A 27,583-nucleotide genomic window follows, 5' to 3' on the forward strand; every position below is an offset into this window, starting at 1 on the left:
CAATCCCCAGTGCCCCCACCAAAAAAAAAACAAAAAAAAAAACAAACCCAAAAAAACCCACAAACAAAACAGGAGCCTTCGAGGAGGGAAGTATGTGGGGCCAGGCCTGGAATGGGCTGACCTGGTCTCTCCCTCCTCTCTCCCACTAGAACCAGCCTGACCACTTGGGGGGCGTAGGACAGCAACTACACCCTCTTTATGTCCTGTAGATTGCAAAACCTGGTCCAGATTCCTCTGAGGGTTGGAACTTGAGGTCACGAAGGGAGGACATCTTGTATTTTAATGATTTTGTATTTGTTTAATACAAATTAAATATCTTAAAAAATCAAAACAAATGTAACCACGCTCATACTCCTTATTTCGCCGACCTTATTACTTATGACAAGACAGGGACGGGGTCGGGGTATGCACCAAAGCCAACTAAAAGACAAGTATTAGGACCTGGGAGTGGAAGAGGTTGTGATGATGGTATATGGGGCAGACAGCTTGTTGGGGTGAAAGCCCGCGAACAAGACTGTGGACTCTTGCTGCCTCTGTCTGGCTCATTCCAGAAGTAGCAAACCTATCTCGGAGTTGTCTGTCTGCACCCAGTGGGGTGTAGGGCCTGAGGCTTTGGAGTCAGGCCCGGAGTCCGATGTCCTTCCCCCAAGCCCTGCTGAATACCCACCTTCCCATCATCAGACCCTCAGGCCCAGGAAGCTGCTCGGGCTGGAGTCCTGCAACTGGAAGGTGCAGAGAGGAGCCCATTAATTGCATCGCAAGCAGATAAAAATAGTCAGGGGAGCAATGCAAGGAATTTTAATCGCTGCCGCGCATCTCTGGAGTCTGAAAGGCTGCTCCTTTGGGGCCCCGGCACGAGGCCAGCCCTGCATGCACACCCGGGAGCTGCCAGCCTCCCCCACAACTTGCTCTGCACTTAGTGTGGGCCAGGGTGACATGTGGAGACCACAGTGCAAGGGGAGCCCTAACTTCCTTCTAGGTGTGGCAGGCAGTCTTGGGCTCTGGTTTTAGGAGCCCATGGCTTGGTTTTGGGGGCTGCAGGGTTAGAGCTCTGACTTGCAAATAGCAGAAGTTCAGCCTGAGTTGCCATAATCACCAAGGACAATTGTGTAGTATTTGTAACCATCCCATTCACATAGACAGGTGACTGGGCCTGGCCTCAGGGCTCACCCAGCAGGTATTGTCCAGTGCCTTCTATATGTGGAGAGTTGTTCCAGAGTTACGCTGGCTAGTCCCCACCCGTGGCTGCTGTCTCCTTCCACTTCTGTGGTTATGTTGACTTCCATCTAGTAGAACAAGCCCACAAGGGAAGCTGGTGCTGAGTTGGTGCCCAGCCCTGGCCACAGAGAGGATGCCAGCCACCAGCTCCTGTGAGGGGGACCCTAGGGGCAGGGCATGATTCCCACTGGTCTGGCTGGGTAGGCAGAGCCACAGGCCATCCCTGGGCGACCTGTGGCCACACAGGCTTGGGTGTCCTTGGCAAGTGGCCCAGGGCTCTGCCCCACACTTTCGCTTGCTTGAGGAGTTGCTGCTGTTCTTTGGCTCTGCTAGTATCTGCAGGGAGGGCTGAGTATGTGTCCCTACTGTCCTTAGAGAGGAGGGCATTGCAAACCCCTATCGCTGGAGCTCTGTCCTCCTTGCTGGCTGGGTGGTGATGATGGCTTTGTGTCAGTGCCCTGCTCGGTGCATGTGGGTGGAGGCAGTGGCTGTTCCCCAGTGCTCTGGGCTTGTTGTGCTCATGGGTGGGCTCTGGAGGCCGGAGAAAGCCTGGGATGAGGAGGGGAAGCCAGGTGAATCCCCATGCTAGAAGCACAAAACTGACACCCAGAAAGGGCAGCCTAGGCTTCCTTCTCTCTCACTCCCCAGGTGGAGCTCCAGAGAAGGAATGTCCTCACTGATGGGTTGGCGGGGTGGGGGACCCCAGAAGGTTCACAGCTGACACACCATGAGTGTTGTTTTAACCTCCACTGCCACCTTAGACCTGGGGCCCGTTGCTTCATCTCCTGGCCCACCCTCCGTTCCTCCCTTTCTGAAGTGGGGATTGGTTAATTTGGGATTTAATTGCCTAAATGACAGGTGAATGAATGTACAGTTGGCTCTGTGTCTGTGGACTCTTCCTCTATAGATCAACTAACTGCAGAGGAACATATTTGGGAAAACAAAACAGTATTAATGAACACATGCAGACTTTTTCTTGTTATCATTCCATAAACAATGTGGTATAGCAGCCATTCACTTAGGAGTTACATTGTATGTGGTATTATAAGCAATCTAGATATGACTTAAATCCTGCAGGACATGTGCTTAGGTTCTATGCAAATAGTATGCCTCTGTATATTAAGGGACTGGAGCATGTGTTGATTTTGGTATGTACAGGGGGTCTGGAAGCAATCCCCCAAGGACACCCAGGAGCAACTGTACGTATCTGTTCCAAATTACAGCAGTTCTGATAAACCCGACGTTCCAAACCCTCCACCTTGCCCTCTGCTTCTCTGTTCTCCTTCCCTTCCCAGGAGGCTTCTACACGTTTGCATACATGCAGTGGCCTCACTGTCGCCGTGTGTGCAGCGTTTCCTAGGTGGGCAGGCAGCATCACATTCTGCACCTGGTGTCTTGCTCATCCTGTGACGTGACGTACTGCACGGCAGGACAGACAGGTCTGTCTAGTTCATGGGAACCACTGTGAGGTGTTCCACCAGGGAGGGCTCATGCAGTGTCCTCTGATGGCCTCCAGGCCTGCTCTGATTATTGGCTAATAGGAATTGTGTGGCCCTAGCCATCACTGACCTTGAACGTACCTCCTGATAGGATGTACGTGAGGACAATCCCAGGGCATTCACTGAGAGGGTCAGCTGCTGGGCACTTGGTGATTATGAGGGTGAACTGTGAGGATGTTCCTGCGCATGTGTCAGAGTTGAACCCTACAGAAGGAGGATAGAAGTCAGTGTTTATTGCTCCCTAGCTGTCCCATATGCCATCCTGGGCATTTTGTCCACATCTTGAGCCTTCTTTGACATCTCAATTCCTATTTTACAGAAAAGGAAAATAGGGGCCAGAGAAGTTAAATAATATGTTTGCTGCCAAAGGTTGTGAGGCCTGCAGCCAGTCCATGCAGGTGCTGGGAATGGAGAAGCCTTGTCCTCCCTCCACGTGAGGGGACAGAAGGAAGGCAAGAGCTTGCTCTGAGCAAGGCCCCAGCCGGGCAGCATCTACACAGTGTGCTGGGAAGACCGTTCCTGGTATCTCCTGGGGCAGGCTCAGGGCAGCTGCTTGATCTAAGGGGTACTGGGCAGCCTGAGTTCTAAGCAGCCTTTCTCTTCCCAGAGTATCCCGGCCCCATGCATTTTTGGAATCTGGAAGTTATGCCGTGTTCCGTGGGTACCAGGAGTTTGCTTTGAAACCCCATGGTACCGACATCTGTTAGCTCTTAGGGAACAGAAGATTGACAGAGACCTGCTGGGGCAGTGGGATGAGAAGATACTGAGTTTAGGAGTGTGACGATTCAAAGACAAAGAGGAAAACCCTAGCCAGGCGCTGGCCCATGCCCCAAGGCCTGCTTTGATGTGGTTTTCCGGCCTGCAGCCTTATAAGGCATTGTGTCTTACAGTCCTGGGCTCACAAACCCAGTGCCGAGAGGAGCTAACCTCTCCTCCAGGGATCCAGCACAGGAAATTGGGTTCCAGGCCAGCAGAAGGGCAGTGCTGAGACTCGGAAGGGAGGCAGATTATGACCGTGTGACCTGAGAAGCCACCAAGCTAGGTCCCTGGGCAGGGACTCTGGGAATCTAGGGAAGTCTCTAGCCAGAACTTGGAGCATAGCACAGCATGGCTGATAGTCCTGGAGAAAGCCTGGGACCTTGGGCCACAGTAACAGCTGAGTAGAGAAGAGAAGCAATAAAGGGTACTCACTGCATGTCAGTCCTTATCCGTAGGCTTTTTATAAGTAAGTGCAGTGGTGAAAGGGTGCAATCTCTGGTACTGGCTACACTAGCTGTGTACCCTTGGGTAGGTCTCTTAACCTGTCTGTGCCTCAGTTTTCTCATCTCTAAAGTGGGCATAATAATGACAGTGACAAAGTGATTACTGTAAGAATTAAACACAAAGTGCTAAAAACAGTGTGCTGATGAGTCTGAGAGTAAGTTTCAAGGTATCTTCGAGGGCAGTCTGTCCACTTGGCCCAGACATGTTCTGTAGCCATTTGATAATAATGCAGAAGAAGCCAGGAACTACTGAGCTGCTGAGCCCTCATGGGATGGGTGCGAGGTTGAGTATGTGCCGTGTAGTGGCTCCCTTAATCCTGACAGCCACCCCTGACAGCACATGTGCTTGGCTCTGTTTGTAAATGGGCAGCTGAGGTGCCTGGAGGTGAAGTTCCTCCCCATGCACCTTGCTTGGAGAGAGTAGGATCTGCCTGGAAGTCTGCCTGCCAGGTTCCAGGGCCCCTGCCCTTGGTCCTATGGGCTCCTGGTTCTGAGGGTACCCAGGTCAGAGCACCTGCTGTCCTGCAGGGTGACGGATGCTGAGGGCCTGGCTCCTAACCTACTCTGCAGGCTCCCAGTTAGAGCCAGGTTCTCACACCATGTGGAGCTCTGAGTGGTGGGGCTCTGAGTTTCGTGAACAGACATGCACTTGGCTTCTGATTTGTGGTTGCTGCTAGGCCAGGACATGATCCCACGTCAGGTCCAGTCCCATTTTGCCCTTGGGTCGAGTGACCCAAATCTTCACCACAGACCCAGGGCCGTGCAGCTCAGCGTAGATGACTCTGCTGTACTTGAGCATGTACATCAGCAGGCCCTGGTGCCAGGAGCGCTCACGGTGTGTGACAGCAGGGTAGTTCGCAGGAAGAGGCTGACCCCAGAACTGTCACCAGAGCCATCACCATAGTGATGATGGTGCGTGTGTGGCGCGCATGTGGGTGGCAGCACAGGGGCTGCTTGACTGTCTGTCTTTTTTTTATTATTATTTTAAGACAAGGTCTCTCTCTAGTCCAGGTTGGCCTTGAACTCACTATGTGGCCCAGACTGGCCTTGAACTCAAGGCAGTCTTCCTGCCCCTGCCTCCTAAGTGCTGGATTGTAGGTGTGTGCCACCATGCTTAGCCCCTTGGCTGTCTTGTTGGGGTAACATTTGGAGTTTTAGAGTCCCTCCAAATGTGCCAGCAAAAAAAACCCAGGACTCAGAAGGCTTGGGGTGCTGGTGGCCTTGCCGACTGCAATCAGGGTGGTGCTGAGGTCAGTGCTCCCCTCTGGGCAGAGGCCCTCACTGTGAAGGGTTTGTGAATCCCCTGAAGCTGTGGCTCCTCTGCAGGATGCATACCTGCCAGCCTCCCAGGGGGCTCCAGCTGCCTTCTGCCTTTCTCTGTCATGAACGACTGGCTTTAATTGGCTGCTGGGGCGTATCAGCATCTGAGGATGCCACCTGTGTGCGTCTTTTTCCTGTCAGAGTCTCCCAGCTCCCCTGTCAACTCCAACTCGGTTAACACAAACAGCCAGTTTACAAGCCCAGGAAATGTTCAGTGATTAGAGAAATCGGCGGAGGAGAGAGAAGCCTGGTTTGAAATAAATGGGACACGGGGAGCTGGATGGCCACATTTTACCCACCTCTAAGAAAGACTGTGATGCTCTAGAAGGACTGGAAAGAAGAAAGAATAGCACAGGCCAGTTATCCACAGAAGGTGAGCTGCTGGTCTTTACAACAGAAAAGGAGGAGACAGGCAGCTGTCTTCCAGCCGTGGCCAGCGGCGCCATCAGCCATGCCCTGCACGGGCTCTGTGGTCAGCAAGACACGCCTGGTTTTGCTTTAAGCATCTGAGGTGCAGGAATTCTTTTCTTTCAAGGAGAGGCTGTTTTCTTCTTTTTCTTTTTTCTTTTCACAAAGAGAAGATGGTGACAGCTGCTGTATTGGGGCTTTCTACTGCCTGTCATCTGGGGTGCTCTGGGAACACCATTGTAGCATCTGTGTGTGCTCAGATGAGGTGGTACAGCCCCTGAAGCCTTATCTGTCCCCAAGAGAGGAGTATTTCCTAAAGTGGATACCTTGGAACGTGAATCTCGTGTGATGCTTTTGGAAAAACAAAAGCATCGTCTGTATAGGTCTGGAGAATGTGATAAACACCAGCACATGGAGATTGTGTTTATAAGCATTGCAAAGGCCCTGATAAGTCCTACAGTGAGGCACTTTAACTTTTGCTTAAGCAATCTACTTTGATCACAGAAATCGTCTTGGCAGAAAACGAATAATAATACAGAAGCTCATCTGACAGGTCCTGGGGTAGCTTCTTCCGTAGGTACTGGAGTGGGTCAGGTGGATGTAGCCTTAGTCTGTTAACATCCTCCACATTTCCCAGCCTGTGGCACACTGAAATGCCCGTGGCCAACCTGACACCAAAGTGGCATCTTTCAGGCTGGCAATAGGAGCCCTGTGGTGCTGGTGCAATACGGGATATCTTCAGCTCACAGTGGGAGCAGGCAAGGCCTGCAAGGGGCAGGCTAGTAACAGGAAGGTGTGTGGGCCAGCAGACATGGAGCAGGACAGTGGACCAGTGGCAACCGGAGCCTACAGGGTCTGAGATGCTTGTGGAGGCCTTAGGGTCTGGAGGAAGGCAGTGGGGCCACTGTACAACAAACCAGACCCCATAGGCATCTGACAGCCCTGCCGGGCAACCTACCAGGACCCTGGTGGAGGAATAATGATCCAGACTAAGGGTCTTCTTGGGGCCTACTGGGGAGGCTTGCTGGTCCTGCACAATTGGGTTGGCTCAATGAGATAGATCTTGTCTGGCAATCCTGGTTGTGGGGGTGGTCCTTTCAGAGGGAGAAGCGCAGTTCTGGGTGGAATTTCAGAGTGGGCTGCAGGCTTCAAAAACACTGCTTCCTGGAAATCATCCATAGTGAACTAATCCTGGGCACAGGGCCCTCCTCCCTGACCTGGTTCCCGTTAGAAGACTCAGAACAGGTCCCCACCACCACCTCTCACATCCGTGTGGGCTCCTGCCTGTCCCCACTCTTCTGTAATGACCCTGCTTTGTCTTCCCAGGAGCTCGTGGGCGAGGTTTTCAGAGAAGGGCCAAGTGAGGAGGAGGAAGAGGACTTCCGGCTAGAAGGTACTTGGAATCCTTGGCTCCATTTCCCCTTCAGTGGGGTGGGGAAGGGCATCTGGCTGCCTGTGTGCCCTAGGGGTCCCAGAAGGTCTGCAGCCCTCACAGTGGAATGGGCAGTGGAGCAGGAGGGAGTGCGGCTTTTCCTAGGGTCACAGCCTAGCCCGAGCCTGTCAGCGGTGGGACCTCGGAGTCAGCGTGGCTGCCGCCAGGGTTATAATAGTAACACTACGGCTGTTCCCCCAGTTCTCCAGCCTTATCGCTCCTGGTGCCTAGCGCATGTGCATACACATGCATCCAGGCGCACACCCCTGCTCCCCTCCAGTCTCATTCTCTTCCACACAAGTAGCCCTCACCTGTCATGTGGAGCCCTGGCCACTGGTGCACTGATGTGACTTTGGGCATGCCTCCTCTCCTTCTAGGCCTCAGTCCTCACCTGGTAGAATAGGAACAAGGCCTGCGTGGCCATGAGCTTGGCTCAGGTGTGTTTGAGGAGGGTAGTGGCACCCTGTTCTTTATTTGGAATTGCAGAAGAGAAGCACGGTTGTGCTGGGAGGGTAAGGGGACGCAGATGGCAGCAGAGCCTCGGGTCCAGCCAGGGGCCAGGGTGCAAGGGTCCTTAAGGCATTTGGGCTGGGGATCCTGGGGGCCTTGAGCAGAGAGGCCAGGTCGCTGTCCAAGGGCACCTGGGCTACCTGAGGGTTGTGGCCTTGTGGCTCCGCCGCAGGGTTACTGAATCCCAAGTGCATGGTAATAAGCGCCCAGGTGACTTGTATGTAAGTCACACCTGAAGGTGCTTTGTGGGAAGAGATCCATCACTCTGCTGCCCCCAAACTGGAGGGATGGTGGGGACCCAGCTGCTGTTGAGTGTGTCTGCCTATGGCCCTGGCCTCTTGTAGGTTGTAGGTTGAAGGGTTTTGAACCTCACCGTCCATGGGCTCCCAAGCCTTAGCTGTCATCTTTCTCTTTCCCTGGAGACATGCTGGGAGTCGGCATGTTGTAGCATTTAGGCTGTGAGGATTAAGCGGACCCCAGACTCCGATTATAGGGCCTTCAGCACTCATTCCACTTATCTATGAATTTGCTCATTCGTGTGGTAACATACCAAGTTTGTTCTCTTGTCTCCTACCTATATCTGATGCCCCTTGACTATCCATCCACCCACCCCCTAATCCAGGGCCCACTCAGCTAACGCTTGCATTCATTTGTCCCCTCTTCTGTCACTTATCTCTCAACCAGCTAGACCAGTCCACCCTCCACCTCTGTCCTCACTCATCTGTTCAGCATCTACCCCACTCATCCCCTTCCTCCATCCATTTAATCAGTTCCCACTTACCATTCTAGGACAGTGATTTCGAACCTTTCAGAGACCGAGTGCCCAAATTGCAACCTAAAACCCACTTATTTATCACAAAGTGCTAACACTGCAATGAAACCTGAATACTGAGGTTTTTGTTTAGAAACAACAATTTATCGGCTGCTCAGCTGCTGGGGCGACTTGGCTCGCGTGCTGATGAAGAGAGCTGTCCGTGCCCCCTGTGGCAGGTGTGCCATAGGTTCGCCTCCACTGTGCTTGGTTCTCTCCGTTTGTCTTTCTATCTGTCCAGTGTTTGTTGGGTCCCTGGATAAAGCCAACACCTGAGGACTTTTCTGTCCATAGAGGCTTAGTCTGAAGTCATGCAATTAATTTCAAGCGAGATGTCTTCGCCAGTAAATAGCCATGATAAAAGCTGTGGACCTGGCTCCTTCTCAGTTCAGACAGCAATCTTCTGTGACATCTTGGGCAGGTCCTTCACCCTCCCCCTATTACAGGATGGGTCAGGTGAAATATAGCCAGAGTCAGTGGATACTCAGGGGATGAAAACATCTCTTAGGAAGCACTGACTGCTTTGGGGCAGCATTTACAAACATTGGTTAGTGGGTAGAGATAAATACAAGGTGCCTGAGGGTCCCAGCTCCTGTCGGCAAAGGGTGTGAGGTTGGCGGCCCTTGGCCTGACCCAGAGCTCCATCAGCTGCATGTTGGGCTTTGGTGGCAACCTGAGTGCCTTCCTAACCCCTATTGGTACCCAGGCATGGTGTTGCCTCTTCCAGTGAAGGAGTTTTGTGCCACCGGCCTGCCTCAGTTTCCTGATTAGAGTTTGGGCTAGGTTGTTGGTAGTCAAGCTTTTTAGCGTCTCTTGAAACAAAAGCTTGCACAGAAGCATGAAATGTAAAATAGTTAAAACAGATTTCAGGGAGATGCGTACAGCATGAAGTCATTATATAAAACCGAAGGCACCAGACAATCCTGGATTTTCACGGGGCACCACGTATGTGTATTAATATATGGACAGAGGCCAAGAAGATAATAACAGTAGCAACTTGTGGTCACAGGAGGGAACTAAAATCTATATGGTTGTTAAAGCAGGCTGCAGTATGACTGTAATGAATATTTTAACTTTTATAAGAATGTAGCCCTGTATGCATGAAATGAAAAACTAATGACAGGATTGAAATGTGGAGACAAAGCAGTAACAGAGAGGCTGCTTTGGTTTGAGCCAGGTGGGCACCTGGACCCGTCCAGCCACTTGGTCCCTGAGACTCTTTGGATGGACCCTAGTCCCAGGGATTGCCCATGGTTCTCTGGCCTCCTTTAGTGTGGTGGCCCAAGGCCATCCATGCTGGGACTGGGATGTAGTTGTGAATGTTAGGACACTGTGCAGCTGGGGCTGGTGAGAGCAGATGCTGCCCTGTCCTGGCCACACAGAACCGTCCTGCCCAGGACCTGTGGCTGCGGGTGTCCCTCTGTGCTGTTGGCCAAGGGAGAACAAGCTAAATCCTGAATGTCTTCTTTGTCTTCCTGTTGGCCAAGTTCATTGCCTCTTGGCGGGCTGGAGAGCTGTTTAAAGGGAGAAAAAAGGCCATCTGAGGCACGGAGATAAAAAGAAGTCTTTTAGCCACCCCAGGAGAGGGTGGCTCTAGCTCCTGCGTTGTTATGTAAAGCCAGCCCTAATCCATATCCATCCATCCCCCGCACCCCCAGCTGCCTTAACTGGCCAGCTGGGAGCTCCAGCCAGCGAGGGGAGATTAAGGCAGGCTTGGTGCAGGGTTGGGGCTGTGAGCGCCTTTTGAACTCTGGGAAGAACAAAGTAAACATCAAAAGTTCCAAGCTCTGGGAGCTGCGGGGCGTGGCAAGGTGGGGAGGCGAGGCTTCAGTGGGCTGAGGGGAGTGGGACTCCTGCGGACCCAGCAGGGGTCTGGGAACAGGGGTGGGCCACACACCACTCACCTCCAGCACCCGCCCGGCTTCCCTGCCTTCTCTCTGGACAGGATGCCAGGTGGTGGCTTGTACCAAAGGCAGAAGTTGGTGCCAGCCTATTTGGCAGACCATGTCATCTACATGTCCAAGGGTGTCCTTCTGCCCCTCACAGCCTCTCCCTGACTGGCCCGCAGCAAGAGGAAGGTCTGCCCGTGCTTCTTTCCCTTTCCTCTGGCTCGCCTGTCTCTCAGTACCTTCATAGAGCACTGGCTCTCAGAGCCCTGCCGCCTTGCTCGCCCCTCACAGCTAAGGCTCTTAGGGCCACTGGGGTCGGGTGGCCTCCCTTTGTGCTGGCCTTGCTGCCCCACCCGCACTGGAGCTATCCAAGGCCCTCTGCTTCTCCAGCCTGAGGGCAGAGGTCCTGGAGGCTTGAGTTGTGCCAAGCAGGACAGCGCTGCTGGCCCTGAAAGGCAGGGTGCCAAGCAGCTCCTGTGAGATTGGGCCTGGGCACGACTGGACTTTGCCTTCATGACAGTCCAGGGAAGGTGACTTCTTCCCTTTGTCCTGTCTTAGCCTGCCTTACCCAGATCACTGTGTGACCTCAGGTGAGCCACTTTCCTCCTCTGTGCCTCAGTTTCCTCATGAGGTTCCTCATAGCGCTCCTTCACCAGGTGTGCACTGTTATAAAAGCCTGAGGACAGCTCTGGTTCAGAGGAAGCGCCCAGTGGATGTGAGCTGTGGGGATTCTTGTTTCATGGGTGCTGTTTGCTTGCAGAGGAGGCGCCCCTGTACAGAGCTGTCTGCCAGCCCAGCTCAAAGCAGGCCAGTTTTCACAGCTTCTTTGTCCCATTAGAATATCAGAAGGCTTCTCCTTTGCACTCCCAGGATGTGCCTTAAGATCTGGGCTAGGCTAAGTGCTCAGTACATACAAAAAATGTACAAACTAGCACCAGGATGTCACCAGAGTCAGGGCTCTCTCCCTTTAGCCACTCAGGCAGGTCCTGTGTATGCACCTGAGAACCCAGGCCAGCCCATCCAGCCTTGAAGGCAGAAGATGCATAACCATTGACCATTGACCGAGCCAAGGAACCCTTGAGAGGCCTTTAATCCATTTCATTTATATTTGGAATATTGAAGCCCAGAGACAAAAAGTGACCTGTCCAAGGTCACACAGCACACTGAGAACAGAATCCAGACCTCTGCACCCTCCTCATTTCATGTTTACTGAGCACCTGCTATAACCTGGTGCTCTGCTAGGCTCTGGGTTCGCAGCCATAACAAAATAGGCCCTGCTATTAGGGCCTTCCTGGGAGGGAGGTGGTGAATAAATAAACCAGGGGATGGGCTGGCAAGTTTCTGGTAGTGGTGCTTGGCTCAGAGGTAAAGCCCAAGAAGGGCAGAATGTGGGAAGACCTCTGCGAAAGTGTTGTTTCAGCTGAAGTGCAGATGCCAGGAAGAAGACAGCCATGGGAGAATGTGGAGGGGAGCAGCCAGGAGGAATGAGCAGAGTCCCACAGTGAAAGGAACTTGGTGTTTGGAGAAGAGCAGAAAGGAGGCGGGTTGCTTTTGGGCTTGAGAGGGTTAGGTACAGGGCTGTCTGGCTCTGCTGCCACTGTAAGGGGCTAATTCTGGCTTCCAGGAAGGCACACGGTGTGGCGGGGAGAAGGAGGGTGGTGCAGGTGCACGGTGGTGGCACTGGCCCGAAGGGTGGAGGGGCCCCAGTGGGGGCTGGGGAGGTGGAGGAAGGAGGTGGGGTCATGGTACCTCTAGGACTTTTGGCTTGAGAAACTAAGGAAATGTCAGTGTCACTTCTGAGGTAGAGTTGTGCTGGGTGATACCAGGCCCTCTGCCTTTGGGTATGCTGGGTCCAGACTCCTGTCGGACATGTGGTCCAGATGCCCAGGTGGTTGTGGATACCTGGCAGGTGGAGCGTGGAGGTCAGGGGCAGCAGGCTGGAGGAAGTGCTTCTTGGGAAGCAGCCACAGGTAGTCCACTGACCCCTGGTGAAATTGGTTCTTCTGCAAGGCTGGCTGATGGCCTCCCTGAAATATGAGAGGCGGGCCCCCTGGGGAGGAGTGGGAACCCATGATTCAGGGACAGGCTGGCCCCACCCTGCTGGTTTCTCCGCTTCAGTCCAAAGCCTGTCCTGTGGGTAGGGTCAGCCACCTGGACTCCACTCCACTCCGTCCCCAGAAGCCCGAGTGTCACAGGGACACAGAACAAGCGGACTTTGTAGCCTCGGCAGGTCCTCTCAAGTCTGTTCTTCATAAAAGCTCAGCTTGAACAGTGGAAACTCTGACTGTGTCAGATACTGGGGAGGTTTTAATAGTTTCAAGTAGCTCAGGGTTAGATTATAAAAGTTGAATTTCATCACATGTTTCGGGTGGGGGTGGGGGAAATTCGGAGGGGCATGGTATTTTTAGCCAGCAGAAGGTCTGTCCCCCTCTCTTCCTCTCGTGGCCCCGGCCCTCCCCAAACAGATGTGTCGGCTCAGTCCTGTGCAAAGCAGCTTGGCCGGCAGCTATGCTCTGCTGAGATGAGAAGGCCAGTGTGCTGTTTGTTGGAAGGTTTTTCCTTTGCTTCCATTTCCCCCTTTTCTCTTTCTTCTTTGTTACAGTGGTTTCTTAAGCAAAATGTACTCACAGTAAAGTGCAGCCTGGGGAGATGGGATTGTTGGGGACAAGCCCTAGGTGTCCTCTCTGGACCCTGGAAGGGTCAGGCACTTGCCTGGGAGAGTTCTGCATGTGGCACATTACTGGGCTCGGGCTGGGGCATAATTTTTGAGAAGCAGGAGCTCAAGTGATGGGTTCGAGAAGGCAAGGCCTGGGGTTCTTTCGGAAACTCAACCCAAACCCAAACTTTTGGCTCATGAAATTGAAAAATGTTAGAGTGGCTCTTGCTTAAAAAGACCTGGCTGGGTCCAGGAGCTCAGACTGTGTCACCAGCACATTCTCATACATACATGCACATGTGCGCATGCGCATGCACACACGCTAGCACGCACAGTCTCTCTCATCCCTTTTTCTGTCTTTCTCCGTCATCTCTGCCCCCACCCTCCCATTAGCCTGTCAGTCACAGGGCTGGCTAGTGGCTTCCCTGAGAAAAGAGGAGGTTCTGGGGAGCAGGATGGACCCTTGTGGGAGGACAGGACAGCCCCACCCTGCAGGCCTCGCTCCCTCAGTCCAGAGCCTGTGCTGTCAGGGAGGGTCGCTTGGTCCATCTCTGCTCCCCTGTGTCAGTGGAGAAGCCCAGGTCTCAGTGTTGTATAGACTATGGTGAAGATGGCTCCCCCAGCCCCAGGCTCTCTGTCCTGTGAGCTCAGCCACCCTAAATGAAGGTCAGCTCCCAAGTCACAAAGTTTCTTGCAGACATTTACTCTCGCTTTACTGGCAGGGTACAGGAGGTTTTGTGAGGCCTGACACGTAGTTCAGGGGGAGCTTCTTTAAGACAAATGCACGTTTTTTATTGGTCACGGATCATATGTTCCTGCATACATATCTGTATGGTTTATCCTGCTAAATCCGTAGGTTTAACCAATCTAAGCTCAAATACCTAATTTTGAAAATGTTATGAAAACGTGCCGTCCTGTGCACACATTGTGAAAGACCGTGCTGATGAGAGGAGCTGGTGCTTAGCTTCATTTGCTTCATAGTGGGCTCTCTTTTGGTACTGACCCAAGCCCACCATCATGGCCAGCAGAATGAGAGAGGCTGGTCAGGCTGGGGAGTGGGACTCTCTCCTTGAAGCATGTGCAGGGGGAGTGGGGGAAGGGTGCTCCACAGTGGAAAAGCAGATGCTATTATCAGAAAGAGGAGGGCTGTGGGACAGACAAGGACAGGTGGCCACAGCTGTGGCATGACAGGGTAGAGACCCATGGCCGGGGGTCAGGACCTGGGATTTGAATGTGTACCTTCTGGGTTCTGGTCTTGGTTCTGGTGCATGCTGTTCCATTTTGATGATGATAATGGCGTTGGTTATTTCTCTATAGTGTAGTAGGTGCCATACTGTATATATTGGGGTGGCAGCGGGGTGATTCAGACCATTAAATGAGTGATGATAGTGCTGTATACAGACTCACTGAACAGGACATCCCTCCCCAGCCCCTGCAGGTGTGAGGGCATGACTCTCCAAGGAAGACCTGGATGAGCAGGAGTTGGAGAGGTGCAGCAGTGCTTTTGGAAGGGATAACAGCATGAAAGCATGGCAGGGCCAAGAAGCAGAAAGGCCCACTGGGAGGAGGGGCCAGGAGGGCACGGAAGCCTTTGGACTTCTCCTTGAGAAAAAGGGAAAAACTGGTGGGTTTTAAGCAGGGAAATGGCTTGATCAGTTTTGCTTTTCTGCAGGGTGCTATGTTCTTTCTGCACAGCGATGCAGGCTTTCTCCACTTTGTAAATGCAGATAGTAACAGCCCCTGTTTGGTGTCAGTAAGAGGACTTAGTGAAATAATGGGCGCAGCTACTAACTGCACCAACAGCCACAGGGCTGCCCACCAATGTGTGTGGCTATGTTACAAACAGATTTGTGTATCTCTAGGACCCTCCTTCCCTCCCTCAGTAGAGCCAGATGCAGATAATGCAAGAAACCATTTGGCCTGGAATGAACATATGATACCTTTCTCTTTTACTGGCAGCAGATTTACCCACCTAATTATATTTGGCATAGGCTAATATTAAAATCTATCTGCATTCCCTCTAACAGCTGCTGTTGGAGGGCTGGGGACTCAGAAACATCCTGGCAAGCTACCCTGAGACTGAAATATTCACAGCAGATAATCTGTATGTGGACAATTGAAAAAGGTCTCTGAATACGTTGAGGAATGTCCAAACTCCAGCAAGGAAGCTCTGGCTTGTGTTACTCCTCCCATCATATCCACCAAGAAGAACTTGCCAGTTAACTGGCCCATGAGAGATGTCCGCCATGTATTGGACATGTTAGTAATTTCTGGTCTTTCTTTAGTGGTGCTAATTTAGTTGTAACTCTGTTTCAAACTTGTCTCTTTTTTTCAAAGTTGAATATCAACCAGGCTTTCTGGATTGTGTTAAGATAAGCTGGCATTTGCTGATAGCATCCAGGGTTTGGATTTCAGCCTAAAATTCAGCTATCTTTTTCTCCATGCCAGGTCTCCATCTCAATCGTGCCAGGATTCATAGCATGTTTGTTATGTCTCCAGTTGTCTTGTCCTACCTGTAGCATGTGGTGCAGCTCAGCATACTGGAGCAGTCTCTGCTCCATGTGTATGTGAGTTTTGCCGGACATTGTGGTTGCCCAGGAGCAGCCTCCAGCAGGGCCCAGCTCTCAAGAAACACACATTCTGGCAGTGCAGACATGGAGGCTGCGCTGTGGCTGTCAGAGGCTCCCAGGTGGGACTGCACAGAATGAAGTGCTTGATTGCTGGAGGTAGACCACACCTTACCAGCTCCAGATGCATTTGTATCAATTAGGAAAAGGCACTCCCCCTTAGACACCTGCCTGCCATCTGTTCAAGAAATGTCATGAGCAAGCCATATATCTGTGGTGTCTGATACGTGTCTGGTGCCCCCTGGAGTTGTGCAATGCATAGCCTGCTTCTCACAGCTGACTCTGCATGACCCCAGATGATCCCATATCACAGGGAAAAGCCCCAAGGTACACATGCTGCCAGGCTGCTCAAGAGAGTATCAGGTTGCTTCCTTTGCCAGCCTTGTTGCTCCTGTTGTCTAAGTTGGCACCATCAGCAGTTAGGGCCAAGAGGGCTGTACCTTTCTGCTCCCTGAGTGACTGCTGCTTGCCAGGGTCCATGGTCCCCAGAAAGTGACTGTGACTGTCCCCACATGTGGTCCGCACTAAACCTCGCTTGTTGCCAGCCACTAGGCTTATAGGGAGGCGTAGAAGTCTAGACCCAGGATCACAGATGCCACCATCTAGGTACCTCCTCCGTCTCCACTTTCTGTCCCCCTCCTTACCTTTTTTAAACTGGGGGAGGGGAGAGGGAAGAGACTTCTTTGATCTTGGTGGAAGAAAAAAGTCTGTTCTGTTCAGGCTTTTGGCTAACACAACAAACAGTGTTTAAAATTTAACTTTGCTTAATTAATTAGTAATTCTGTTTAATGCTGTCTGATCTCCCTCCAAAAGGTATTTTGAAGCCTGAGAAGGGAACATCAAAGGGAACCGGGTGAAGATGGTCAAGTAATGCATTTAATCTGGCAGTTGCTGGGGGTGGAGAGCAGCCAGGTTGGGAGCTAATGTGGGAGAGGAGCGTCATTTGGTAAACACAGAGCGGACTCCTTGTGGCTGTGTTCCTGGTGTGAGGAAGGACAGGGAGTAGCTTCCAGAGAGAAAAAGCTCCAGCACCTCTAGACTCACTTGGACTGAAAATTGATTTTAAGAAAGCAGTGTTGATATTTTCTTTCTTCTCTGACCACTGTGTGTGATGGGTAGGTTGTGTACTGCACAAGTTTTTCCAGTTAAGAAAGCAAATAGTAGGTGAAATCCCTTCCACACCTTGCTCCTCAAGCACCTACCCTGGCCCACAGACTCTTCCACAGAGGGCTACTAGTGCTTCTTGCAGGCTTTGTGTGCTGTAGGGTTGCTGTTGTGACAACTCACCTCTGCTGATGCAGAGCAAAAGCAGCCAGAGACAGAGTGTATGAGTGTGGCTGTGTCCCAATAAGCCTTTATTTACAGATAGCCTGTGGGCTGGGTTTGGTTTGAAGGATACAGCTTCCGAACTCCTGCTTCATGTCATTCATCCGGAGGTGCTTCATAGGCAAGTGAAAGCACTGATTTCCTCCTTCCTCTGTCCCTTCCCTTTCTTTCAAACGAGCACTGCTTCCTGAAGTACTGACTTGACATTCAAGAGTGCTTGGAGACCCCATGAAATTGTGCCCCATAAAAGGTCATCTCCTGGGGGAGTGGGGAATGGCTGGGTTGAACAGGACCAGAGGTGGAGAAAGAACACGTACCCAGTTGCCAGTCTTGGGGAAGTGTCTGTCTTCTGTGCCTTGGTTAGTGTGGCCTGGGCGGCTTACAGAGTGCTCTGTCCACCCCATCCTGCCCACCCGTGAGGTGCTGCAGGACACAGAGATGTGGGGGCACAGCAGTTGGCCTTGGTTTCAGAGGGTCCATCTGTGTGTCACACACAGGGCCCGAGACTCAGCCCCTGCCTCTGGCATCGGGGTCCATGTGGCTTTGACTGATTCTTCTTGCTATCTGGCCAGGGACAACAAGAGGTGAAAGGGGTGGCGGATCCCATCCCTGTGGACCAAGAGGATGGATTCCAGTCCCACCACCCATCTGTGCCCAGCCCGTGCTGGGAGGCGCCTCTGGCAGTTCACTGCCACACTGCCCTGTGTGTCTGGGAAGTGACGAGGGTCCCACTGGGGAAGACAGGATGATCCGGCCTGTGCTGATCTTTGGAGGAGGCATATGAGGGGTGGGGCAGGGGTGCTACTTCCTGGGCAAGGGGAAAGGAGGGGGCAGGAAAGGACTGCATCTGCCCAGTGCACAGCCGGGGAGGGGTGGCCCTGTGAAGGAGAGAACAGGGACAGAGGTTCCTTGTCTGTGGGTTTCATCAAGTGGAACATGAAAGGCAACATTGAACCTGAAGGTGCTTTTCTGATAACTTCCCTTTGAACTTGAAGTTTGGCTTCGATAAGCTTGGCTGGCTTGTGTCTCCAGCCAGGACCTCGCAGAGGAAGGCAGCAGCTTTGAAGATGGAACTAGGCTTTGTTTTTCTTTCTTCTTTTTCTTTTTCTTCTTTTACCTCATCTAAGAGGAGTGAATAGAATATGTTTGAGGCCATGTTATCTCCATGGTTTCTCCGTGGGGTTTCCCTGAGGTACTAGCGATCATTTAGATCTGGGTTATCAGCCGGTACCATGGCTCGGCTTGGCAGCATTTGCTGAGCACTCACTGTGTGCTGGCCACTGCTGAATGGGCAGCTTCTTCGTTGCCTTCTCCTAGCAGCTCTGTGAGGGACATACCATTGTATCCTGTAGATGAGGGGATCAGGTCCAGAGATGTCAAAGCCTTGCTCACAGCTGCCCAGGCCAGTCAGTGGCCAAGTCAGAAGACAGAAGCCCCAAGTGTGCCTGCTCAGTGATGACACTCCCGTCAGCCCGGCTCTACCTGCAGGAGATGCTGGCGGCTTCTAGAACCAAGGGCTCCACTTCACGCTGGGGATGGAGCAAGCGCCTATTCCCTGCCTCTTTGGAGTGACGGGAATATCACTGGACTTGTGGCTTGGTGGAAGTGGCTGTACCCTGTCTGGATTCATGGTGGTGGCAGCTCTGGCCCAGCAGGGTTCCAAGTAGATTTAGGGTAGAGCAGTCAGAGTGGCCCAGGCTGTGTTCTTGACTGCCCTCAGGTTCCTGGCTAATCATTCACCTGACCCCCACCCCACCCCAGGACTGGGGAACCTCTGGAGTGAGATGCTTACTTTGCAGGCGCGGAGTTGGGGGAACACCTCTGTGTTACAGATGGTATCAGAGCAGACAGCATCAGGGAGCTGCCCCAGTAGCCATTCCTGTGGAAGGATTCCAGGGCCCTGTCCCCCAGCCCTTCCAGCGAGGTTTCCTTTCTGAGGAATCCCAGTCTTTCAAGTTTGTGTTTCACTTGTATCATTCTGTGCCTGCTACCAGGGTAGGCCCTGGTCAGCACCAGGATAGGCCCTGAGAGCTGGCAGGTGCTCCCGACTGCTTTAGGGAGTGTCGCTTTGCTGCGTGGTTGCAGAGGAACAGAGGTATCCTGTGTGCTGCTGGCTGTGGCAGGGGCAGAGAGCCTGGCTGTCTGGGGAGGGACCTCTGGATGGAGCGGTCGCCTCCTGTCCCCACCCTGTCTGTGCTGGGAAGCTGGAGCACCCTTATCTTTAGTCCCTCCTCCTTCCTCTGCTCCCTATCCAGCTGGCTGTATTTGATACAATGCTCTGTGTCCACTTGACTGCAGAAGCCTCTGTTTCGAGAAGCCAAATGTCTCAACCCCTGAAAGAGTCCCAGGGCGCGGCTTTCAATGCCCTGTTTTTCCTTGTGGCCAGGACCCTGTATACTGGCCTTGGCTCATAGCCCTTTGCAGTCATACCTCATTGAGTCCACACAAGATTCCCCTGGGAAGAGACTCAGCATCCTCTTCATACCATGGGGAAATTAAACTGAGGCATCTAGATCAGGTTCAGGACCTGCTCAGGGTTATGGTGCTGAACACCAGCCAAGACTAGTTCCTTAGAAAGAGGCCAGTGGAGAGAGGCATGGGTCCCCTGAGTGAAGCCTGGAAGGGCTTGGAGGGCCATTAGCAAGGTGATAGTGAGCATGATTCATGCTGCTTTGGTTTATATCCCATCCTTGTCTTTTGTTGGCAAAGCCTCTCTGCACCTCACAGGGTCACAGTGATTGCCTCACAGGGGCACGCTGAGGACACTGAGTGCTTGGTTAGTGTTGTAGGGGTGGCGGCACTGTAGATACACAGGGGAACCAGGATTTGCAGGGCACCGTGGGGAGTGCTGCAGATCACTGTGTTGGGAAACCTTCAGCCTGCCAGAGGGGCCAAGCAGGAGCACAGCAGCCTGATCCCACAGAGCTCCTGCTGCATCTTCCGTGACTGATGGTCTGTACAGCTGGGTGTGTGAGCATAGGGGCTCGGGGTGTGTGCAAAGCCCCTGCCCAGCTTCCTGGCCTGACACGTCATTTCTCCGGGCTCCAGACTGCCTGGGAAAGTCCTCCTGGCCTTCCTGTCTACCAGGAACATCTCAGCTCCGTGTGTGACTCCTTGTATGGCCCTCATAACAGTTCAGCCATCCTCAAGTCAGAATGGTGGGGGAGGTCCCTGGAGCAGGAGCACGCTCGGCTTTCTTATCTGGGAGGCAGGATGACAAATATCACTGCTGTGGGGCAGCAGAGGGGCTCTGCCGAGGGGAGCTGTGAGCATGCTCTAAGAAAGCGGCCCCCAGCAAGGCCAAGGCCCTCCTGTCTGCGTGTGAGCCAAGTCACCTCTGCAGCTGAGCCGTGGGTAACAGTTTTGGTTTGTTTTTTTTTTTAACTAAAACTTCAGTATTCAGATTTACTTGCAGTGTTGGGACTTTGTGATAAATAAAGAGGGTTTGTGGGTGCAGTTTAGTACTTGGTCTCTAAAAGGTTCACCACCTTGGTCTTGTAGACAGTGGGGCTACACAGAGCATTTCCAGAACCTCTTGGAAATGGTGCCATTGTGAAACCTCATGTGAAAATGGTGTCAGTAGGTCATGGGTTTCACACCTCCCTCTGCTCCTGGAAGGACCTTTGCAGAGGGGAGGTAAGCAGAGGCCCAGGATGAGCACGCTCCCCAAAGATGCTGTGTACATGTGCACATCGGCCTGGGTGAGCTGTTTCTGTCCCTCTTCATGTCTACTCATTAAGGTGCTGTATGCTGGGCCCAGGCAGGGCCATCTTTGAAGAGATCAGAATGTCAGCACAGAAGGCAGTGGGACTGCAGGAGATGCCTTGGCCCCCACACTCCCTCTCTGGGCTCAAGTAGCTTCCTTGTGCCCTCATCCACCTGCTGCATGGCTTGATCTTCCTGAGCAGTCAGGTGCCTCTGCAGAGCACTGGCATCACAGGCTGGTTGTTCAGGCTGCAGAGCTGGAGCAGAGAGCAGGGGTCCATTGGGGTAACCTAAGAGATGCGTGTGGATGTGTCAGGAAGCTGTGTTAGCTTTGCATTGCTGTGACAAAATACCTGAGGTAAACAACTCAAAGGAAAAAGGTTTTATTTTGGTTCCTGCCTTCAGAGGCTTCAGTCCATGGTCACTTGGCTCCCTAGTTCTGGGCCTGTGTTGAGCCAGAGTATCATGACAGGGAGCATGTGGTGAAGCAGAGCCGCTCACTTCGTGGCAGACAGGAGGCAGAGGACAGAGAAAAGGGGCAGGAGACAACACGTACTCCTTAACTAGGCCTCGCCTCCTAATAGCACATCTTTGAGATTAGTGCCCTCACAATGCAGTCGACTCTCTAGGACCCACCGCTGCCCATGATTGCATTCAGGTCAAACCATAGCAGAGGGTCTCCCTGGGGCAGGCCTGGGCTATTATGGGGCAGAGAGCAGAGGGAATTCGATGCCAGCCGATGGGCAGGGCAGGAGTGGTGAGGATGTCCACACACCAGGCCCTGGGGACAAAGTCACAGCAGTGCCGCCCCTGGACCCCCCTTGACACGTGTCCTCACTAACACTTCTCACCCATGCAGTGGCCCTGCCGCCTGAGAAGACGGACGGCCTGGGCAGTGGGGATGAGAAGAGGATGGACAAAGCCAGCGATGCTTGCCCGGCCTCCAAGAAGCAGCTGAAATTTGAAGTAAGTTTCCTTTCCTGGAGCTGGTCCCCGAGGACACAAGGTGGATTCTCTTGTCTGTGGTGCTCAACCAGGAGGAAGCTCCCAGATGGGAGGACCCCTCTCCTGCATAAACAGAGGCTCCTCCTACAGCACTGGGGGCCCCTGAGGCCAAGCACAGGCTGTGAGGACTCAGCACTGTCCAGCCTTCTCAGTTCGGCACTGGCCGCTCCAGAGCATCTGGCTGAGCGGTGACCCAGGACCCCTGAGGAGGGTAGAGTGGACGAAGGGAAACAGGACCCCCGTCCTGCTGTAGCTGTCACCTGTCTGGCCTCAGTTTCCTTGGTGAAGCATCCCAGCTCCAGAGGCTGAATGGGACAAGTGGGCCCTATTAGATGGGGTAGGTGACCATGTGGCAGGAGGTCCTGGGTAGGTCTCTGACCAGCCATGCCTCCATTTTCCCATGTGATCAACATAAGGGATGTGGCCTCCCAGAGCTTATCATCTGGTCAACCCGTCCTTGGCCAACCTGAACAGCGGACTAAGCTCCTACTGTGTCCTGAGCACAGTCAGGTGCTGAGAGCCAGGCCCAGGGGCCTGCAGGGAGCCTGGTGGGAGCTCTCTACCCTCCCCACTTTCCTTCCTGAGGCATAGGTCATAGCTCTGAAGTCAGTACAGCAGCTGCGACTTTGGGGCCAGTCCCTCAGTGTCTGCCTCACTCCCTGCTCGGATAGAGTGCTACAGAGGCTTGCAGTATGGCCAGCAAGGCCAGTGTCCACGGCACTGCAGAGAACCGAGCACAGGTCCTGCACTCATAGAGCAAGTGGTGAGGGGGACAGAGGAGTGACCCAGGCCCAGCACCTGCACAGTGACAAGATCGGGACCTGTGAGCAGGGAGGTAGTCAGCACGTCAGGAGGGGGCAGAGTGCAGGGTGATGGACACTGTGGCAGTTCTGACTACAGTGCCAGGGAGGGCACCACTGCAGGCAAGGACTGGGCAGGCAGCATGAGAATGGAGCACAAGAGCAGAAGTTGGGGGGCACAGGGAGCCTTTGGGACAGGAGGGCGCCCAGGCAGGGGGAGCAGCGGGGGCAAAGGCTGGAGCTGGCTCGTGGCGGTCGTGGCAGCAGGTGGCCTGGGAATCTCAGCCTGCATGGGGGAGGGGCGTGGGAAAGAGGGCAAGGCCTCCGTGAGGGCCCCACCTGCAGGAGCTGAGGCAGAATAGCCAGTGTCTAGTGGAGGGTAGTGGAGGGCCTAGGGATTCCCGAATTCTCTGGAGCCCAACCCTGTGCTGAGCTCACTCAGGTCCCACAGGATCTTCTGGGAGTCTGGCAGAGCCTGCCAAGCCCAGCAGAGCGAAGGCTGGGTCCAGGCAGCTGGCCCTGGAAACCCCATTGTGCCTGTTCATAGATGGCTGGCCAAGTCCTGGGGCAAAGCCAGGCCGGGGTTGGGGGGAGATGCTGGAGAAGCCAAGTGGGTAGAGTGGGGGCTAAGGAGACCCACAGCGACAGGGATGGGGAGAGTCACTTTGTGTTCTGAACTTCAAACCCAAGCCATCTTAAACACTCTCTGTGAGTGTGTGGGGGTATGTATGGGGGTGCTTAGAGTGTGCGTGTAGGGGTGCGTGTGCGTAAGGGCACATGTATAGGGGCGTATGTATGGGAGTGTGTCTGGGAGGCGTGTAGACTGGGTGTAGGGTTGTGTGCGTGGGCGGGTGCATATAAGGCGTGCACGTAGATATGTGCAGGCATGTGTTTGCGGAACACATGGAACATCTCCTCAGCGAGCAGAGCAGGCACTTGGCACATATCAGAAGGGCCTGTCACAACTGAGGGAATCGGGCTTTGAATTCAGCGTGGGTCACCTGAGAGCTGCCAATGTGAACCAGCTCGAAGCTGCAGAAGCCTGGGGCAGGGACACCGTGCTCTGCACACTCCCACCGCCCCTCGGGGGCTTGTCTTGCCCTCTGGAGCCTGAACAGCCCGTGTGCTGGGCGAGCCAGGGCGCCTGCTTCTCTGTGGCAGAAAGGGAGGGGTGAGGCAACTCAGGGAACAGACTGGTCTGGGAACATCCAATCTCGTGCAGTGTTTGGGGGTCTTGAACCTCTTTCCTCAAATGACCATCCTGCCCTCTTGACATCTCTGTGAGGTGCTCAGCGAACCTCTGAGTACAAGCTTAGGGGATGAGCACTCACTTCCAGTGCAGATTTCCGGATTAGACAACACTGGTTGCTGTGAATAATGATAATGAAATTACTGCTGGATTAGCAGGCTTTTCTGTGCCCCAGATAGTATGCCTGGCTCTCGGCATATGTAGACCATGCTTCTTGTCTCTGGTTCCCCCAGCATGAGCCGTTAGACAAGGGCATGGTGCGCATGTCCTTGGGAGGGTCCCAGGGAGCAGGTGCCAGGGGCAGGAGGGGAGGGATGCCAGTAAAGGGCAGGTTGGCGTGGGTTACTGAGACACTGGCAGGAGGGTCCTCCAAGGAGCCCTACAAAATGTGCCTAGCTTTGTTCCATGGAGGGCTCCCTAAGGAGACTTGGCATTTGGTCACTGACTCCTGTCCTACCCATCCCAGGTGCCTCTGGGCTTTCAGTCAATGGCTCTTGGGAGCTGCCCTTGGGCAGAGAAGCAGGGTGCCTGAGGTGGGAGGTTGGGATGTGCCTACCCCAGCAGCAGGGAAACTCCCTGAAGGAGGACATTTAATTTTGCCCCAAACTTTATTGAGAAGAGACTGTCATTTTCTGTAATTCATACAAAGGGAAACTGAGGCACTAAGAAACCTGCTCAGGGCACCACAGCTCTGGAAGGCTGAGCAGGGGCGGGACCCAGGTGGACTCTGGACTCTCAGCTTTCTGTGCCCATTCCCCTGCCTTCAGTTTGGTGTGTCACCACCCTGGCTTCCTAGGTTGCTGCCCCCTGTTGCCCTCCGGGTAAGCCTTCTGGCCCTTGATCCGGGTGAGCCTTCCTGGGCTCCAGAGCCTCCTCTCCGGCCCCTGTGAGTCCTTTGCCTCTGATGACCAGAGCCTGCAGGGGCCCGAGGGCCTCTTCCCCTGGCTGCTTATATCTTGGTCACTGGACTCCTCCCTCCTCCAGGTCTGGCAGGGCAGAGGGCAGGGGCTGCCCCGTGGCCTGGCCGTTGGTCAGTTTTTCAGCCGATGGGTGACTGGCCATGCCTCTGTGTGTGTGTCCAGGAGCTACAGTGTGATGTGTCCGTGGAGGAGGACAGCCGGCAGGAGTGGACCTTCACCCTGTATGACTTTGACAACAATGGCAAGGTCACCCGTGAGGTGAGTACACCTGATTGGCCTCCTGCCCTGTGCCAGGGCCTCAGGCACCGGCAGCCAGGTCAGCACTGTTGTCCCTTGGGCCTGCTTCTGGGAAGGCTGTTGCATTGAGGGACAGCGTTAGAGACGTACGGGGGTGTCCTGGAGCTCTGCGACCGGGGAGGGGTGCAAGAAGGGGCCGCCGGCTCTGCTCCGTTGGGCAGTGCTTGGCAAGGAGAGGGCTGGGCTGCACAGAGCCCCGGTGCAGTCTCACCTGCATCCCTGTCTTGCACTTCCTCTTCTAAAGTAGGGCCTGGGTACAGAGACCCCGCGGCCCCTCCTGCCACTGGCGCAGGAGCAAGCACTCTCACGCTGCGGGTCCCACAGGGGCTTCTCAGTCACAGCTGCCGTCATGGCCTCACCCCAGCCCAGTCCTCCTCCTCCTGGGCCCTCTGCATGGCTGCGTCTCTCTTCCCCTTGAAGTCCTCTCCCACAGCTTGTTTCCTTCTCACCTCTTCTCCATGCCTTTGTCTTGGCAAATTGAGCACCTACTATGGACCAGGCTCAAGGACACAAAAGCAACAGACATGGTTCATCAGATGTCAGATGCAGGAGACAGAAGACAATTCTAGGGTAACCATAAGCTTCGATGTGCTTGGTGAAGGAAGTGGCCAGGGTGGCATGAGAGAGACTGGTGGCGTGTCCTGGGAGGCTTCTTGGAGGAGGCGGCCTAGCACCCGAGCTGAGCCATGCAGCATGCAGAGCTGGCGAGCAGCTGCTTAGAGAGCAGAGGGAGGTGGTGTGTGGCCACTTTGCAGCAGTGCCATGGCTGTGGTAGTGCCAGTCCTCTGGGCTTTGGAAGCCTGGCAAGCGACCTGGAGTTGATGGCAGATGCCAGGGGAAGTCGCAGAGTTTCGGGATTCCTGTGCTCCCGTGTCTCCTCCTGTCACCATCTGGCATTCTCTCCCGACCCCAGGGGGCCCTCGTGCAGCAGTGAGACCTGCCACAGATCTAGAGGAAGAGCTGCGCAGAGGTCTGTGATCATCGTCCTGCATTTGGACCTCCAGGTGTCCCAGAGACCTCAGAGCTTTGCTGTCATCTCTTTGCCCTGGGCCAGGACCAGTATTTGCCTCTCTGTGATTAGTGCAGGGTGCTGTCTTTACACTACCAGAGGAGAGACCCAGGTTCTAAAAGCCACCTTCTCCTCAGGCCATAGCTTAGGGGACATTAGAACAGGTCAGAGGAGGAAGCTGCAACTGGTGACCATTTGGGATTCTTTCATGTAAGCGCCAGAACCCCAGCTCAGCTGCAGTAACCATGACAGAAAGGAGTACACTGGCTCATGTACCTGCACCTCAGTCCAGGGCACTGACGTCTTGTATGGCTGGGTCCAGAGGCTGAGTGTCCAACACCTCAGGACCAGGTGTTCTTCATGGCTCTTTCTTTTCCGGTCCCTTTTCATCAGGCAGCCCCTCCCCTTGGCAGTAGCAAGATGATTGCTGCCAGTTTTAACCTGTGTCTCACCCTCCCACCAACTCCCACACTCAGAAGGGCACCTTACCACCTGCGACCAAATCTCACCAGCTCCTCAGCCTGGCCGGGCTTCTCAGGGTGCGGTGGCATCTCCGTTCCTTGTGACGTGTGCAATGGTGACAATGACTCAGCTCCTCATTGCTGCCTTCTTCATGCCTTCCTGGATCCAAAGATGCGGAGGAGCCTTGTGTGTGTGTGTGTGTGTGTGTGTGTGTGTGTGTGTGTGTGGGCGCGAGCGCCCGTGCGCGCGCGCGTGTGTGTGTCCCGCCTCAAAGACCTTGTGGAGACCTGTGGACTGATGCTGCTTGCAGATTTTGTACCCTGCATCCTCCTTAATTGCGCTGGTGATGAAAGCAAAGAAGGAAGGCTTTCGAAGGGAGGTGGCCCAGCCTGGCTCTGGAGCAAGTGCTTTCTGGATTGTGTTTTCCTCTCACAGAGAGCCAGGAGGTTGGCTTGGCATCCTGGAGGACCCAGCCCAGGTATCCCCTGGTCTGTTTTTAGCCCCACAGCCACTTCTCAAGTCTGGCTGTAAATACTGTTCCCTCCATCTCTGCTGGCTATGAGCAGGCAGGGCTGTGTGCCGTGACAGGTAGGCTCCCACCTAACTGCATCAGTGGCCGAGGGCTGGTGTCTAGGCCGAATCTCCCACTCAGTTCATCCTTCCAGGGTTCATTTATACAGGAAGTACTTCTGATCTCGCGTGTTCACTTTCTGTTACCTAACAAATACCAGAGAAAGCCAATTTACAAAAAAAATTTTATTGTGGCTCACAGTTTGGTTTGACCTTGTTGCTTTTGAGCTTGTGGTGAGGTAGCACGTCGCAGCAAGAGTGTGTAGCAGAGCAAAACTGTTCACCTAATGGCCAGGAAGTGAAAGAGAGAGGAAGAGCCTAGGGTCCCACAGTCCCCTTTGGGTTATGGCCCCTACTGACCTGAAGACCTTCCATGACACCCCTCTTCTTCAAGGCTCTACCATCTTCCAGCAGGGCCACCCCAGGGCCAACTCTTTACCATGTGAACTTTTGTGGGAATATTTAAGATGTAAACTGTAGCAGCAGCTGCTCCCATGTGCCTGGCCTTCTGCAGTCCGTGGGGTTGGTTTTCACACAGGAATTACCAAAGCATGCCTGTCAGTTGGTCCTGAATGGGCAGGGCCTGCTAAAATCACAGAGCAGGAGCC

General features: G+C 53.8%; 1 protein-coding gene across 1 annotated transcript in view; it reads left to right on the plus strand.

The window, feature by feature from the left end:
* Nkd1 (naked cuticle homolog 1 (Drosophila)) overlaps window positions 1-27,583 on the plus strand; it is a gene marked incomplete at its 5' end in the record, with an annotated part of 82,789 nt that overhangs the window by 44,514 nt on the left and 10,692 nt on the right. Inside the window, 3 exon segments of the mRNA XM_005388270.2 lie at window positions 7,034-7,100; window positions 21,523-21,629; window positions 24,800-24,895. Of these exon segments, the coding sequence (XP_005388327.1) occupies window positions 7,034-7,100; window positions 21,523-21,629; window positions 24,800-24,895 (270 nt within the window).

Source organism: Chinchilla lanigera, unplaced genomic scaffold, assembly GCF_000276665.1.
Source record: "Chinchilla lanigera isolate Chin_1 unplaced genomic scaffold, ChiLan1.0 scaffold00032, whole genome shotgun sequence".
Taxonomy (NCBI): domain Eukaryota; kingdom Metazoa; phylum Chordata; class Mammalia; order Rodentia; family Chinchillidae; genus Chinchilla; species Chinchilla lanigera.